The sequence below is a fragment of the Caloenas nicobarica genome, chromosome 17 (genome assembly GCF_036013445.1).
Source record: "Caloenas nicobarica isolate bCalNic1 chromosome 17, bCalNic1.hap1, whole genome shotgun sequence".
NCBI lineage: Eukaryota > Metazoa > Chordata > Aves > Columbiformes > Columbidae > Caloenas > Caloenas nicobarica.
In genome coordinates this window covers 5,019,239-5,036,352 of record NC_088261.1, presented here as the reverse complement: position 1 = coordinate 5,036,352, position 17,114 = coordinate 5,019,239, and the positions used below count along the sequence as shown (strand labels likewise).

Genomic DNA, 17,114 nt, shown 5'->3' with positions numbered 1-17,114 from the left:
GGCTCCATTTCCCTGTCCAAGTGGCCACATTTTCTCCGGAGGCTCCCAGATGCTTTGAAATGCCTTGTCAGACAAAGCCTTTCATCCTACCTGATTCTGGCTAAATTCATGGACCCAGACATTTTTGCTGGAAACAGGAAAGAGGGAGCAAGTCTGTTCTGACTTTTCACTTCCCATCTGATCGCTGTTGATACAATTTATTCCTATGACAGCATCTGCTGCTTTCATGGGGTTTTTTATTCTGAAGTACAACTCGTCTTTGTTAGTCCCATTTTCGGGCCTTTCATCATTTGAGTCACAACATAAAAGTCATTTAAACACTCCTGCTTGGAAACCAGGCTGGGGGAGAGGTTGTGAGCAGGGAGATGCCGTGTGTCTCCAGCCCCAGCCCTCCTCTGGCACGGGACGGGGTGTCCTGGGGTGCTGCGGCCCCACCGCGCTCCCTCCATGCCTCCCGCCGAGGCTGGTGGTGATGGAGCACCGTGTTTCCATTTTACATTGATGCTGTGAAGTTCAGATGTGGTTTTTAGGTGTGGCTTCATGTAGAGCCCCACATCCCGCATCTCTGCTGGGGCAGCATCCACCACCCCCCCGAGGTCTGCCCTCCTCGCCGCCGGCGTTCCCAGGGGTCCCGTCCCCTCCTCATCAGACAAACCTCTCATTAAACAACTAATTGCCTTTTGCTGCTGCAGTTGCAGCCCAGGCTGTGATGTACGGGGGGTCTCTGCCACCTCTCGCTGCCACCCAAACCCCCTCTGAGCTCGCTGGGGCTTTTCATCCCTGCCGGTGCCAGCAGATTCCACTCTGCCCAGTATCTGCCAAGCTACTGGAGGCACCGGGGAGTTCACAGCTCCCCACAGAGACCCAGCGGAGTCTAATAATAGCACCGTGGTGTCGCACCAGCAGAGAGCTGGAACGGCAACGTCTGGCAGGGAGAGGCCACTGCTGGCTGCCTGCGCCTGCCTGCGCTCCTGCCTGCTCAGCTGGAAGAGAAGCGCCTTTCCTGGGAACCCCCACCCTGCGCAGCCCCGCTCCCCCTGCAGCCCCCGCTGCGGCTGACAGCGACTCTCATGCTACAAGGATTCCCGGCCAAAAGCATCATGGCTCACGCCACTCCCCAAAACCCTGCCCATGCAAAATCGGAGGGCACCAGGCTCTGCACCTGTGCCAGGATTCAGCAGAGGAGCCGGCGGGGCCATGGGGTGGGCAGCACCCACCCCACCATGCTCCCAGCTTGGTGCTGGTGCAAGCATCCTTGGGGCACAGTGGCCTGTCCCCCTCCCACTTTAATTTCCCTGACATATTTTTCATTCCATAAGAGCCAAGCTCCTGCCAGCCTCCGACAAGCTTCCTTCAGGGGCACTTGAAAGAAACCCCCACCAAATTTTCTTGTGCTGTCACTCTTCTGGCGAGGGCACAGAGCAGCCCCCATGTGCTGCAAGTGATGCCGGCACCAGAGCATCCTTGAGCAACATCCCTCATCCCATACAGCATCTCTCGCCCTTCCCTGGGTCCCGTCCCGCAGGCTCCCAGCATACTCGCCGCCCTCATCCGCCCACTCCCAGGAAAGCGAGCGCAGCTGCAAACCACACTGCCGTTTATTGGAATAACCTTTCAGGTTTCATTTAGCGCCACTCACTTCCCACCCCACCTTCCCCTCGTCAGCACTTTGCTAATTGCAACTGTTAACTCGTTGTACCCGGGAAGCTCAAGAGCAGCCACTGTTGTAAGGACACAGGGTCCCTCTGCTCCCTGCTCCACCAAACGAAGGGCCAACCTAACGAAGGGTCGTGCGGGTGAACACCACACCAACCGCAGCACATACGGTCCTGCTCCTGTTCCCAGCTCACCCCATGAGCTTCCCACTTCGGGAAAAGAGCAATGCATCCCAGCAGACCAAAAATCCCGGGTGAGATCCCGGCTGTCACCTGGGAGCGTAAATCAGCGCATGGCTGGGCAGGGAGGAGGCGAGAGATCCCGACGGCGATCCGAGCGCGCTGTCTGCCTGAGACTTATTAAATTATGGCTCTCGAGTTCACCATCTGAGCCCGGCGCGGCGGGGACCGCGGCCGGGAGGGAGGCGGGTTACAGCCCCCTAATTCAATCAAGGGACAGAGGCGATGGCACAGGAGCTGCGGGAGAAGAGCCGTCGCTGTCGATATGGAGAGACCGAGGCTTCGGCAGCCTTCCCGGACGGCTCTGCCCCTTGGACACTCCCGGCCCCACAGCTTCCAGCACAAAGAGAAAATGGGCCAAGAAACGAGTGTTTCAGGAGAGCCCGAGGTGTTTTTACATAAGTCTGAGAAGCAGGGAAGGAGAAACATAAAGCGTCATTTCCCAACTAACACCGTGAACTGTGAGCGTGACTAAAACTTGGGGAGGGTTTGCATCATGGGGACACATGTTTCTGTGCTGCCCAGGGGTTCGGGTACCACGGTGATGTGCAGGGCATCAGCACTTCAACAGCTACACAGGGAGATGAGGCCAGAGGGACACAATTGGATGAGAGAAAAAGACAGGAGGGAACGGGAAGGTGGATGCTTTCCCTGAAAGCATTTACAAGGTCAACGATTAAAAGTGGAGCAGAGTGAGGATTTGGCTCAGGTAAGGGAGTCGGACCACGCCGGGATGCTTGGCAGGAGGAAAGCAAATGCCTGTCCCCCGCACCAGCACTGAATTACCCAGCCGGGGGCTACGTGAGCCACCGAGACAAGGTCACGGTCCCACCGGAGCGGCGAGGGCGGCGCAGGAGCTCTGGCTGGGCCGGCTGCTGCCTCTGCGGCAGCAAATTCAATTGTGCTGAATAACCGAGTGGAACAAAATCCAGCAAGGCAATAAAACCACCGGGTGTCTTGTTCACCTGAAGCCGAGCGAGTGTGAGCAGCCGGGTTTGTGCAGGCGCCGGCATGGCCTCTGTGAGTAACATCACCACTGGGGAGCCCGGCAAGGTGCATTTTGAGCGGCCTTTTGGGTGCTCTCCATGGGTGACAGGTCACCCTGCTGCCACCAAGACTCCCAGGGAGAGGAGTGGGACCGGCAGATCTCTGAGCAAGGGAGCTATACCGATTCCTTAAGAAACATGGAAGCAAAATCCAATTGTGCAGCATCCACGGCTGCCATTAACCTGTCTGTGTCCTCCCGCGGATGCCCATTCCTCTCCGCCTGACAGCCGGGCTGCCCAGCACACACTGTCCCAGCCACCCAAGGGTTTTATTTCTGCCTGTGCAGTGGCACAGCCACCTCTGAACGGTGCTGCTGGTGTTTCTCCGGTGCTTGGCCCTGCTTCCAAAATGGAAAACAAGCTAAACATCACTTGGGGAGTCACAGCATGGGTTACCAGAGCAGGAGAAATGGCCAGTGGCATGTGGTGATGGCTGCAGGAGGAGCTGCCGGAGCAAACTGCAGTTCCAAACCCCAAACCCCAAACCTGAGGCCAGGAAACAAAACGGCATCGGAGGGTTTTCGGGATAGTTGGCATTCAGCTTGTAGCATCGTCTCTGGCCAGCATAGCCGAGCAGAACGGCACGCTCACAGTGCATGGCAGGGCTCTGAACACTCGCCCGATGGCAGCTTTTGCCACCAGTTTCAGACACACGGATGGGTTTGTGTCACAGAATCACAGAATCATTTTGGTTGGAAGAGACCCTCAAGATCACCGAGTCCAATTGTTAACCCAACACTGGCGCTAACCCCTGTCCCTGAGAACCTCATCTCCGTCTGTCCAACCCCTCCAGGGATGGTGACTCCAGCACTGCCCTGGCCAGCCTGTTCCAACGCCCGACAGCCACTCCCAGGAAGAAATTGTTCCCAAGATCCAATCTAAACCTTCTCTGGTGCAACTTGAGGCCGTTTCCTCTGGTCCTGGCGCTTGTTCCTTGGGAGCAGAGCCCGAACCCCCTGGCTCCAAGCTCCTTTCAGGCAGGTCAGAGATCAGAAGGTCTCCCCTCAGCTCCTGTTCTCCAGCTGAACCCCCAGCTCCCTCAGCCGCTCCCATCACACTTGTGCTCCAGCCCCTTCCCCAGCTCCGTTCCCTTCTCTCGACTCGCTCCAGCACCTCAAGGGCTTTCTTGTGAGGGGTAAGGTGTGGCTAGGCGGGTGTTAGAGGGGTCTGCACCACCAGGCGTTCAGCCAGAGACCCCGACAGTGTTTGCCGGGGGCAGAGGCAGCATCTGGACCCCCATCCCTCAGCCCCATCTCACCCCAGCCCACGGAGCGGCTGCAGGTGAGATGATGGCGAGAGGAAGGGAGAGAAGAGGTGGGAAGAGGGGAGGAGGCAGAGCCGGCCCCACCAACCACCTCGCCTCTCTGCATCCCAGCTCCATTTGCAGATTTATTAAATTGAGAGCCAATTTCGACATCATTTCTTTCAAGCAGCTCCACCTCGCAGGTGTGCGGAATTTGTTTGAGATAAAGAAAACCATTACAGAGAGACAGCAATCTTCAAAGACCACCTCGGAGACCTGAGAGAAATAAAAACACTAGCCCGTGCAAATGTGCAATTAAGTTTCAAAATACTCGTGCTCCATGAAAAGCTCCGTCCCTGCAGAGAACAGGCCTTTAAGGCAATTTTCCCAAACCCTATTCAGCATTCACTCAAAAATGCCTTTTAAAAACAACATGTGATTTTTTTTTTTTTCCCTCCCTGCCTCACTCCTCCTCCCCCTCGCACTTGCTCCGTTGCTCCCAGGTGGGACCCAGACAACTCCGGTGGGAACACGGTTCCTTCCTTTTTGGTGGGGGACGTGGGGTCCCATCTGTGCCAGGTACAGCTCCATCCCATCCTCCGGTCATGTCAGATCCACAAACCAGGAATTTTTAGAGACGGGTTTGTTATTCAGGGAGAACCAAACATCGGCCCGGCTCTACCTGGGGATGGTTTGCTGGCTATTCCCAACTGCTGAAGCTTCGTGTCCCTTATTCATGGGTCACTCTATGCTCAGCGATTAATTAAAAATGCATAATTAACCTGTGGAACACAGTGCCACAAGGTATCGGGCAGGCCAAGAGCTTAGCAGGATTGGGGGGAGGATTATATGTTTAAATGGATAATGAGAACATCTGCTGGTACATTAGCAGGGATCAAGCAGAATTAGGGAGAAGAGCCTGGCTCATCGCTGCTGTGGGGTGCGGGGGGGCACCCCCAGGGGTGGCTTGAGGGAGGCACCACCGGCCTGGCCCCCAGCCACAGCAGAGATGCCAACGCTGCTGTGCATGCTTGGGAAGTGAAATTTTGGGGCTGAGCAGGTCACCCAACAGGTCCCCGCACCAGCAGCTCCTTGCCAGAGCTCACAACCCAACAGCCGCCTCTTGTTCCCAGAGGCCGGTGGGGTGCCAGGGGCTGACCCCTGAGGACACCCCAATTAGTTCAGCCATAACATCATTAAAACCCCAGGAGAGCATCAACCAGCTGCAGCACCTCCTGCAAACACCACCCCGCTTGCACGCAAGGCTTTGCGGTGAGCTCTGAAGTTAAAGCATGCGACCACAACACCAAGGAACATGCAGGAGACTCAAGCCCAAGCCTCGGCCAAGCTGGACATGCAGTGTAGTCCAGCTCCAGGGCACATGGCCCACGCAAGGGACAGTTGCTGGAGGTCTCCAGCCTCCAGACACCACATGGCACGGACCCTTCTGACTGTTGCAGCATCCTTCATCCTTCATCCTCCACAGACATCTCCTACCATACCCCTTCGCACGGGTGGCACAGACCACTTGCTTTGCTTCATTTTGTTCCCCTCAACCCTAGAAGTTTTCTTAGAAAAGCCTGGCAGAGAAGGCAGCAACTACAGAGCCAACTCTGGGCTGACGGCAGGACATTATTATTAAATCCCCATCCGCAATCCTCTCTAGGTTCAAGCAGCTGCTCTTTCGCATCGTAAATCTGCCACTCCATCATTAGCACTAACTAATGGTTGCGCAAGGCCTGGGAATCATGATGTGTCAGGATGCAGAAGCGCTTGAGGACTCTCGGCAACGTCCCCGAGACCTGGGGGATCCCCAGCCCTTCACCCCACAGCACGGCCAGGGTGCTGCCAGGTCCCTGACACGGCTCCGGCTTTGCAGCAGCTGAGGGCAAGGAGGGAAACATCCCCTGCCTGGGGGAGATGCTGGAGCCAAGGGGGTGCTCAGCCCTCCCGGCGGGACCCCAGATGCTCCCACTATCCCTTCGTAGCATTTTGGAGGTGACACCGTGGACGCAGTACCAGACGGGGCGACCGGTGGCATTTTGGGTGCCATGGCCCCCTCCGGCCTTGCTGCCCGTCCCCCAGGACAAGGCGGCTGCAGCACATCGTGCTCAGCCTGCCGAGCGCGGAAGGGACCTGCTGGGCTGGGGTTAATCTCGTTGTCACACTTTCCCTCCTTCTTGCTGGCTCGGCGTGCTTTGACCCGCTGTGAAATTGTGGCCAACAGCACTGAATATTTTAAGAGCAGCAATGCAGTCATGGCCGCGTGGCGGAGCAGCAAGGCAGGCCGGGAGCTGGGCTGGGCCCTCGCCTCCCCCCTACCACCGCCAACCCATTAGCACAGTTCAGGGAAACCTAAAAAATTCAAAAGACGCTGAAATATGCAGCATTTTGCTCTCTCTGGAAATGACGCGCTTGGCTTCCCAGATGCTCCCGAGTAGGAGGTTGTAAATAAGCGGCTTTGTGGCACGGGGGGTGTTGTCAATGGGGCTGCAGGTGGCTGTGGAGCCCAGACTGACACCCCGGTCCCTGTCCTGGCCCTCGATGGGGACACATCCATGCTTGGGCTGAGGACAGCTCTGTGCCTGCCACCACCGGTGCCCACCCTCACTAGTGTGGTGAGGAGGTATCGGCCACTAAAGGACCTTCAGCCCTTCATCCTCAGCCTCTGCCACCTGCTCTCTGTCCCCTTCCCCCTGGGACAACCCCTCACCGCTTCCCTCGGCCGAGCAGCCGGCTGGGACGCGGGTGCCGCAGGACCCGATGCAAACGCCTGTCCTCAGCACTTCTGCTATCTGGGACACAGCGGAGCAGCAGCAGCGAGGAATTAAAAAAAAAAAAAAAAAAAAAAAAGCAGCGTTATTTGCATAAACTTCCCAAAAAGAGGAGCTGGAGCCCGAGCCTGGAGAGCCAGGGCAGCGGCAAGCACCAGCCGGGGGTCAGCAGAGCCGATAGTAACTATGATAAGGAATAGCGGAGCATTGCCTGGACCAGGGCACATTTCGCCACCCGGTCCCTGCACGTCCCCAGAGTGCTGCCCTGGGACTCAACACCCCACCCAGGAGTGACATTGGGACATTTTTGCATTCAGGTCTTAAGAGGGCAGATTAATCGCCGTGTGCTGGATCTGTCACGCGCAGGGATATATATTCTTCTCGGAATTTACAAGTAGTTCTATCTGAGAAATAAACAACCAGAGATAAAAATTACATTGTCACCGTGCAGGTGTGATCGATGGAAGAGACAAGCCCTCGGAGGTGCTGCCAGCAAAACCCGCCCAGGGAGCACCGGCCCCCGTGGTGGCCGGGAGATGCTGAAGAGACCCGGGAAAAGGTGGTGGGATGCACTTCACTGACCCCAGCCCCTCGTGTCCCTGTCCCAAAGGCTGGGGAAGGTGGGGATGGCCACCTAGGCCATTCCCAAGCAAGGGAAGATGCTGAACACAATGCTGGTGATGGGTGACAACGAGGAGAACCTGCAAAGCAGCCATGGGAAGGATGCCCAGGGCAGAGCACTCACCAGTGGAGGGGGCTGCAGCCTCCGGGTCAGCTCCTGTAAAACCCTCTTGGGTCCCATCTCAAGCCCCCAACCCTCCACTCGGGCATAATTCCAAGATCAGAAGCAGAGCCGGGCAGGCGGCCACCCACAGCGGCCAAAGTGCAAGGAGGATTCATGCAGTTTACACCAGACAGACATGAGCTTCTTTGTAGCTTAAATCTGAAGTCACACGGGAAGTGGTCAAAAAGCTCTGTGCAGATCCTCTGCCCATCCTTTAGCATCCTGAGGAGCCAGGACCTGGCTCAACCTGCCAGGATGGAGATCCCAAAACCAGCTCGGGCAGCCCGGCAGCCGGTCCCACAACTGCCTTCGGTCTATTAATAAACTCGTAGCAGCTGGTGGAGCCTCCGCCAAGCCGGTCCTTGGGATTTATCCACATTGCTCTGCCTTATCAGCCATGGTTTTCACAAGCACTTAAATTCAGGAGGAAAAGGAAAAAGTGAAATCAGATAGAAATGCAGGTCTGTTTGCTGTTTTCTCCAATGAAATGGTTCTGGGTAAACAGCAGACGCCTTTGATGAAATCCCAGCAGGCTTAAACAATAAAGCTGGTTACAAACTCAATCTGGCGCAGATATCAGATCTGAAATTGTTTCAAAAAAAACATGTCAACATTTTCTAATGCTGCTGCAAAAACTTCCTCGGCACCTTGCCACAAACCTGCGTCTGTGACGCAGCACCTGCGCCGCTGTCCCGGCTGCCACCACCATGCTTCCCGCGGGGAGTCCTGTCCCGGTCCTTCTGCACCCCCAGCCTGCCCGGAGAACCCCGAGCTATGGGAAGATGCTCGGTAGCACCTTGCAGACATGAGACGGTCCCCAAGCTTCCAGGGAGGGAGCTTCCCCACTCCATGCTTGGGTGCACCAGGTTGTTTTCCTGCTGTAAATCCAGGTGCTGTCCCCAGGTGCAGCCTGGCCTGGGCTTTGCGGTGCTGGAGGTCTGGCAGGGTTGGACAAAGGGCATCAGGCAGAGCAGCCGTTCCTCTCTATCCCATGCTGGGGACAGCATTCGGCCCCAGGTTCATCCCAGGTGGCACCAAGGACAATTGACTTTTCCACAGAAAAACAATTTGCAAAGCGCTAATGGTGGCAGGGAAGCGCAGCCAGATGCTCCTCTGGAGTTTTGCCTCCAGTGTGTCACCTCAGCGTCCTGCTGGGAAAACACAGAATCACGGAATGTTCTGAGCTGGAAGGGACCCACAAGAATCATCCAGTCCAAAATTCACACCATGTGTCTGAGGGCGTTGTCCAAATACTTCTTGAATATCGTCAGGGCTGCAGGATGAGGCCATGCAGTGCTGCATGGATCCACCCGATGGGATGCCTGGCCAAGGGCACAGCTCAGCCCCCGCTCCTAAACCCACGGCACAGGCTGGAGGGCACAATGGGGGCTTGTGTAGCAGAGGTCACCTGTGTCAGGGTGACAGGTAGTTCAGCAACTCCCATTATTAACGAATGCCCCTCTGTCAGTGTTGGCGTCCGAGCAACAGGGACCATCCAAACTCAGAGCACACGTGGAGCTGGAGTGGGATGAGGCAGGTCCCACGTTGGCATCGCCCGGGTGAGCTTGCCAGCCCCTCAGCACCAGCGCTTTCCAAACGGCATCAGAGCCCGGGGTCTCCATCAGTGCCCAGGGTCTTTGGGGGACACCAGAGGACACAGATCCCCCATGGGGGGCAAGGCGTGGAGACAAGAGCTGGTGGGTCTGGTCACACCATGAGCAGGGACAGCATCTTGGCACTGGGTAGGAAAAACAGCACCAGCTCTGGGGGTGTCTGGGGCCCCCCCTGGGCTCTGCACCCCTATCCATGAGGGAGCTGTTCCCTGTGTGCAGGGACAGACACCGGCTTTCCACATCAGACCCAGCCTTTTGCATGCCCCATCCTGACCCCAGCCCGGAGCTGATGCCTGACACATCTCGTGTCCTGTGTGGCAGCAGAACAAGGGATGGCGACAGCGGCGCTGGAGCAGCAGAGCCCTCATCCCTCCCGGGAGTCTGAGAGGACAAAGGGGATGCAGGAGAGGAAAAGCAGGGCAGGAGGAGGAGGGCAGGCAGACCTAGGGGATGTGGGGGGCCGAACCCCAGCTCCGGTGCAGCATGGGGTGAGGGGGACGTGGCGGAGCTGCCCCCCCTGCAGAGGTTGCCTTGGCCATCGATCCTCGCTGCACTCAGGCTCATTAGGGCCAGGGAGCTGCTGCGAGCGGCTGGCGGAGGAGACAGACGGGGGGAGCGCTCGCCGTGGCTCCCTGGATCATATTAAATATTTACTTTGTTTTGTTTTGTTTTTTCCCAGCTATATTGATCAGAGATGGAGTGCGGGGGGGAGCAGTCGGATGCTGGGAGGGAAGCGCAGAGGCAACGACTGAGCTGCAAAACGGGGACTGACCCTGCCAGGGTGCTCCCAAAAGCTGCACCCGCTCCCCCCGAGAGCAGCCAGTGCTGTCCCCCCACCACACAGCTGCTCCCCCAGAGCCCTTCGTGTCCCCCTGGGGTTGGGATCAGCATCGCCAGCGCAGGAGGGCTGCAGCGGGGTGGCTCCCCCTCCTCATCCCAAGCCAGCCCCATCTCAAGGGATGCAGGACCAGGGGATGCCCAATGCGACGGCACCTGGCGGCAGGGGGTGTCCCCCTTCTCCGGGCCAGGAGGTGCCCCCCATGGCCAGGCTGGGCCCTGGGAGCGGCCACGCAGCCAGCGCTGTTTCTATTTTGAGAGGAGCTCTACTGGAAAAGGAACAAAAGCTGAGGGAAGCTATAAATAGCCACCTCCTTCACACCAGCGCCTTCTTCGCCCCAGCATCCCGCGGCCGGGGGGTCCTACTGCATGTCCCACACTCAGCCCTGCCATCAATCCCCTCCCTCATTTTCAGGCCAACGTCCCCATCCAAAAACCAGAGGGAATAAAGCGCTGGGGAATATGTGCTGCCGGAGCAGAACTGGCTCTGCACAGAGGTTTGCCAAGTTGCCTGGCGGCCCTGCCCAGCTGCAGCCCGGGTCCCGGGGGATTTGCTACTGCCTAGCCAGGTTTTGCACCCAAAAACACCCCATGGGACCAGATTTACCCTCCTGGGGAAGCTCCTCACCCCAGCCCAGCCCTCCCTGGCCCTGGCTGCGGCTGGCGGGGAGCAGGAAGAGCTGAGTGGCTCGGGCAGACCTACTTTCAAGGCTTTAATCCTTTTTGCTTAAAGGATTTTTTTTTTTACCCTCTCTTTTTTTTTTCCCCTTTTTTTTCCTTTTTTTTTTTTTTTTTTTCTTTCCACACGGCAAGGATGGGGTCTGATCAGAGGAGAGACGCAGGGAGCTGACAAGCTGCGGAGTACGGAGAGAAAGGAGAAAGAAATACATATTTATTACCCTCAATTATTAAAAAATAGATAGCAGCAGATCTTAGGCCCTGGCAGAGGCACTGCAGAGCCGTTTGTCTGAGGACTATTTTGTTTTTAAAATTCCATTGAAATTATAATACACCGGCCTTGTTAGCACAAACACCCCGGCACATCCCTACCAAGGAGGGATCATCCTGGCCCCTCTCCCAGCTCTAGGGTGCTACCTGGGGGGCGGCTGCGTCCATCACCCCATTGGATGCTGAATTTGCAGGCAGAGAGGAGGCATGGGGGGTCCTGGGGGGGCAGGCAGGCTTTGCCCCTCTCTGCCTTCACAACGGGGGGATCAGGGGGGCTCTGCCCCATGCCAGTGCATCCACATGCCCAGATGCTCACTGATGGCCGGCTGGGCGAAGGTCTTGTGGACAAGAGCTCACTCGGGCCACCCCGATCTCAGCACGGGGCCAAAAAGCACCGAGATACTCTCCATGCATGAGGACAAGGGTTGAACCCCTCACATGACAGCGTGGGGGTCCTGTGGCCACAGGGCCAGGGTTTCCCCCAGCAAACCAGTGTAAACGGTGGTGCAAACACAGCTGGAAAAAAAAAAAAAAAAAAAAAAGCAGCGGTTCCCAAGTGCAGCACACGGCACTGGCGGAGCCGCCGGCACCTCCCCTCCAGTTGCAGGGCTGCCTCCGTGAGAAGCCGTGGCAGCCAAATTCCCTCCCGCCGCCACTCCCCGGTAAACAACGGCCGCAGCCTCCCCGTGCGATGGTGATACGGGGACTTGGGGTGCACCTGGAGCATTTCCAAAGCCCTCCAGCTCTGGTGGCCCATTCTCCCCATGGCCAGGCACCATCGGGATGCACTGGACCACCACAGCCCCCCAGCCCACCGTGCCATCCCCTCTCCAGGGCCAAAACCTGCTGCCATCCCATCTTGCCAGCCACGAGCCGGAGAGAGACGCAGCTCCAAGTGCAACCAGCTTTCAGCACTGAGAGTCACTGGGGTGGTCACGGCACTACCAGCCCAGGGAGGAGCATCACGAAAAGCTGCTCGCCAAAGCTGGGCTGGCTCTGAGCCGCCGTGCCAGCATCGCCGGGAAGCAAGCAGCCGGCGGGCACATGTGCTGTTAAAGAAGAAAAGGAGCTTTCTACACCAAATGGAGCATTTTCTGCTTAATAACACCCCAATCCTAATCTGCGCAAAGAAGATTGCCCCCTGCATCTCCCCATCCTGCATCTGCCGCTTGCTGCTGCCCGCACCGACCACACGGGCAGCACCGTGGCTGCCGGATCGGCACATGGCATGTGCCAAACCATGCCCTGTCCTCGGTGAACAGGCAGGAGAAAGATCAGTCACAGGTGATGCCCAGCGCTGGGTGCAGGCACTTCCTCCATCAGCACCGAGCCTCCATCCTTTGTCATCAGTAAAAATAATATTCCTAAAAGTGTCCCCCTTGATTGCCGGGTGGCAGGCGCAGGGCTGTGGGTTTCCATGGCGATGCTGTTCCACAGGGATGGTACAGGGGATCTGCTCTTCCTCAGTTTGAGAGTTGGGACGTAGTGGCAGCATCCGGACAGGGGACAGCACCAGTGTTGCTGCTGGCGGAGGGACCTGGGGCCGAGCCAGGTCGTTCCTCCTTGGGCTCAGGCAGCATCACCCAAAATAGTGGGGAAGAAGCACCCTCACTGGAGAGGACAAGGCTGTTCCTGCATCCCAGTGGTGCCCGGGAGCCATGCCCTGCACCCTCTGCCCACGCTGACACATGGACCCCTGGCTCCTCCTCACTGACCCCCACCAGTGTCTCGCTTGCTGCCAGCCTCACAGCGCTGCCCCACAGCCTCCAACTTGTTGCCTCTGCTCTTAAATCACCAGCCTCCTTCAGTGGGTGCTGGGTCAGGGCAGCACCTCACCCGTCCCAACCCGCTGGGAACCCAAACGACAGCCACCATCGCCCAGGCAGCGGCACCTTGCCTGCCTGCTGCTGCCTGCTGCTCCACCAAAGTGCTTTTAAAGACATAATCTGCTGTTAATAACCAGTTTATACGAAATGCAGCTAAGCCCTGGGATTGCACTTTGCAAACAAAACCCAAGTTTTCTGCTGTTTGGGGGCAGCTGGAGCAGCTCCCTGGGGCAGGGATGGGGGGCAGTGTCCCCCTGGGGTGCCCCAGTGTAGGGCAGAGTGGGACAGGCAGCTGCCCCCAGTGACATGTGGCTGAAGCAGCCATGTCCAGGGTCACTCCTCTGCAAGGGGGGGATTTACCTCTGTACTGCTCCAGGGCTGTCTGGTGGCACCACTGAGAGCTGGGGACACCCCAATGTACCTCCTTGGGGACACCTTGATGTGGGGTGGCCCCGGCCACACCTGGCCAAAGCCATGTCCCTCCAGGCTCCTGTGCTTCCCTGCCTGGTTTTTGCCTCCAAATAAGGTTTTGGCTTTTGCTGCCAAAAACCAGCAGCTCTGTTCAGCAGCCTGAGTCTCTGCCCAGCCCCGGGGCCACAACGTCCCACCCATGGCCTCATCCTGCAAACCACAGGCACCCACTGCCCATGGCTCTGGCCCATGCCGCCAGCTCCAGCACCTCCAGGTGCCTGCAGGAAAGGTGGGTGTGAAATCACACCGGAAAAAATGCATATTTTTACATCTTCCCGGCAGGCTCACTGGTGTTTTTAGGGCAGCACTTGGAGGCCACCTGGAGTGTCACCCACAGCCTTTGGGCACCCAGATGGGACTGCGGGGCACCGGGTGCGGCACTTCCAGCAAAAGGTGGGAATAACATTCAGCCGAGCGTGGCCACAGCTCTGACCCTGCCAGGCTCCATCAGTGCGGATCACTGAGCAGCGACGGCTCCTTTGCATCCCGGCTCCGGCTCCAAGTCCAGGCAAGTCTCGCCTGCCCGAGCCCCCCTCGTTCACCCCCAGCACCACCACAGGGACAGCCTGGGCCACATCCTGACCACCCCCTCCTTAGCCACCCGCCTTGCTCCACCAGGCACAGAGAGCTTGTGGCTTCCTCTCAGCTCTTTAGGAAATTAAACTTTTATAAGCAGAAAGGTTTCTGGGCTCTCAGCTCCCCGGTGCAGGAACCGCAGCCCGGCCTGTGCCTGCACCCTGCCCGCCGGCTGCTGCCCTGCAGGGAGGGACGGGGGCTGGATGCCCCGTTGATGGGCTGAGCGATGGCGGGGACAGGGATGTGGCTGCCCGTGACCTTGGTGTCATCCTTGACCTGGAAATCTCCTTCTCCTGCGTCGCCAGCGTTGCGCTCCTGCCCGCGGCCACCTCCAACAAGGTGCACAGCACAGCGCTGGCCCCACCAACACCATCACCCAGGCTGGAGCTGCACCCCATGCTGTCACCCACTGCCATGCCAATGATGACATCCCAGCACCCTAAATCCACCTTGAATCCCACTAGGGCTGCCTGCTGCTTCTGCGGCTGGACCTCACGGGGTGCAGGAGGCCCAAAATGCCCCCAGGCACCGCAGCGCTGCCCCGGCCATGCCACCACCCGTCCCGCCACAAACAGCTTTACCCCGCATGGCACCGCACGAAGCTGTCCCCCTGCAAGCAGGCACACGGATCTGCTTCCCCTGGGGATGTCACCCGCGACTCCCCCAAGCCCTGCCACATCCCCCAGCCCCGAGTCCAACCCTGGTCCCTGGCAGCAGGACGGGGACGGTGGTGGCAGTGCCGCCATCAGCCTCCCACCAGCACAGCCTCATGCTGACGTGTCCCTCAATAAAACCAGTCACCTCCTGAGGCCCACAGAGGGGTTTGGCCCCAACCCCACAGCCCAGTGGCAGCTCTCCCCATCTCCACAAGCCCCCATGTGGGGTATCCCCTCCGTACCCCACTTGGGGCAAATGCTGGGGACTGGGACCCCCTGCCCGGGGACACCTGGCCATGGCGAGCCAGGGAGGGGAAAGGCTCTCGGTGGGATGGAGGCCTCCTCTAACTGCCTGTTGAATTATTCAGGAATGGCATTAACTTATAAATGAGTGTGTTTGACTGATTTTGTGGTTGATGTACAGATAAATTCTAATGAAAGACAGCTACAAGATTTTAAATTATTAATTAGACTGCCACTTAACAAAGCCTATTTGGCACTCTATTTCCTTGCTTAACAAGACAAAAACTTTAAGAATAGGTTTTGCATTAGCCCACAGGCTCTTCAATTTGCATTTTGTTTTTCTAGCTCCAGAAATGAAAGCTGTAGATCTTGACCTTAACGGGCTACCCCTGGTAGGATGAAACCCTGCCAGCAGCTCTTTCGCCTGCCTCTACCTCGAGCTCCCGGTTTCCTAGCCTGGATGATGTTTTTCCTCCAGCTGGCAGCACCGGAGCTGGGAACTGGGGTTGCTCCAGGGCTCGGGGTTTATTCTCAAGGCCGCCAGCCCGGTTGGGTTAATACGCCGAACAAAGCTGAGGTGGGAGCCGGAGAGAGAAGCATCCAAGCGCGAGGCCCCGCAGCTGCAAGGTGACATTCCCTCCAGCACGAAAAAAGCGTCCCTGGGGTGGCAGCGGGGGCTCTGCCATGCCAAGGGGTCTGCGCCCCGATGTGGGGGGCCATGGGGGGCTGTGGGTGCAGCATTGGCACCTTCTCCTGCTGCTGGAGCCTCGCCGGAGAGGAGCATGTGGTGATGGTGGCGAGGGCTGGGCCTGGGGCTGAGTGGTTGCCCCCTCCCTGGGGTGTAGGACGGGAGTGGGGGGTCTGGCCGGGATCACCCCACATGGCATCACCGTCCCCAGCATCTCCCCAGGACTGGCCCGGGCACAGCGGGGTCGAGGTCCTGCCCCCTCTTCCCACCCCGGACCCCCCGGGGAGGGTCAGCTTCTACTCTCGCTGTGATGTCAAAAAGCGCCCCTATGATGTCCCAGGCGGTTGCCATGGAAATAGCGTGATGTCACAGTGGAGCGGATCTCCTCGCGGGGGGGCGGAACGGGACGGCTGGCCCCAACTTCCCCGCCGAACCCCCCACGTCCTCCGGTGAGCCCCGTTTCTCTTTCCCTCGCCCCGGTATACGAGCACCGATCCTCCAGGGACTCATCGTGGCCCCGGGACCCGCCGTGCCCCGGTGCCCCCCCGCGCCCGCCGCAGCTCCGCTGCCTCCGGGACCCGCCATCCTCCGGTGCCCGCGGGACCCGCCGCGTCCCCGGTCCAGCGGGACCCGGCGCCCGCCGTGCGTCCCCCACACTTCTACCGGTCTCCTCCCTCCCCGCCGCGCTGCGCTCCCGCCGTGCGCCGCCGGTGCCGCTCCCCGGGGATCCCGGGGGGTGCTCGAGCCTCGGTGGCGGCGGCGGCGCCGGTAACGCGGCGGCGGCGGGGGGCGCCCGGCGGCGCGGCCCCAACTTCGGCGGGGAGACAAACTTCGGGGCCGGCCCCGCTGCCCCCGGTGCCCGCGGTAGCCGGTGCCCTCCCGGTGCGGCGCTCACCTTGGCGGAGCATCTTGAAGCCGGGGCGGGCGCGGTCTCCCGGCGGCGGCGCTTAGAGCCGCGGGCGCGGCGGCGGCGAGCGGTAACGGCGGCGGCAGCGGTGGCTGCTGCTGCACCGGGAACACGGAGCCGGGGCCCGGGCGAGCGGCCCCCGCGGGGGCATGGCGGGCCGAGCCGCAGCGGCACCGGGGAGCGCCCGCCCCGGAGCACCGGGGAGCGCCGGCCGCGCCTCTGCTCGCCGCGCGTCCCGCCGCCGGCTTTTAGGGGGAGCCGCCCCCTCGGGGCTGGGGCCGCCGCCGCCCCCCACCCCCTCGGGCCGAGCCTATAAAGGGGTGCTCGGTGCCGGTGCCGCGCTGCCTGCAGCGGCGGGCAGGGCTGGGCAGGGCGGGGCGGGGCAGCGACGGGGCGGGCAGGGCTGGGCAGGGCTGGGCGAGCCCGAGCGGGCCCCCCCTTCCTCCGCCGCCGCCTCTCCCGCCTCCCGTGGACAGTTCGTGAAAGTGCCGCTGCTCCCGTTCCCCGCACCACCCCAGCCCGCTCCGTCCCGCGGGGGCCATGGTCCAGCGCTGCTCCCCCGGGATTCTGTCGTCCCCCCGGGACCTGGTGTCACCCTCGCCCCATC

At 59.5% G+C, this 17,114-nt stretch overlaps 1 protein-coding gene across 2 annotated transcripts in view; it reads right to left on the bottom strand.

Annotated features, from left to right (window-relative positions):
- The window catches only part of RTN4RL1 (reticulon 4 receptor like 1), a 31,535-nt gene extending 14,941 nt beyond the window's left edge, over window positions 1-16,594 (bottom strand). Inside the window, exon 1 of one of the 2 annotated variants that reach the window (XM_065647094.1) lies at window positions 16,496-16,594. In XM_065647094.1, coding sequence (XP_065503166.1) covers window positions 16,496-16,508 — 13 coding nt within the window. In that variant the 5' untranslated portion in view covers window positions 16,509-16,594. Of the gene's footprint in view, window positions 1-7,703; window positions 7,776-16,495 lie in introns of those variants that run through there. The other variant, XM_065647095.1, reaches the window with a different exon arrangement.
- Between the last annotated feature and the right edge of the window lie 520 nt (window positions 16,595-17,114).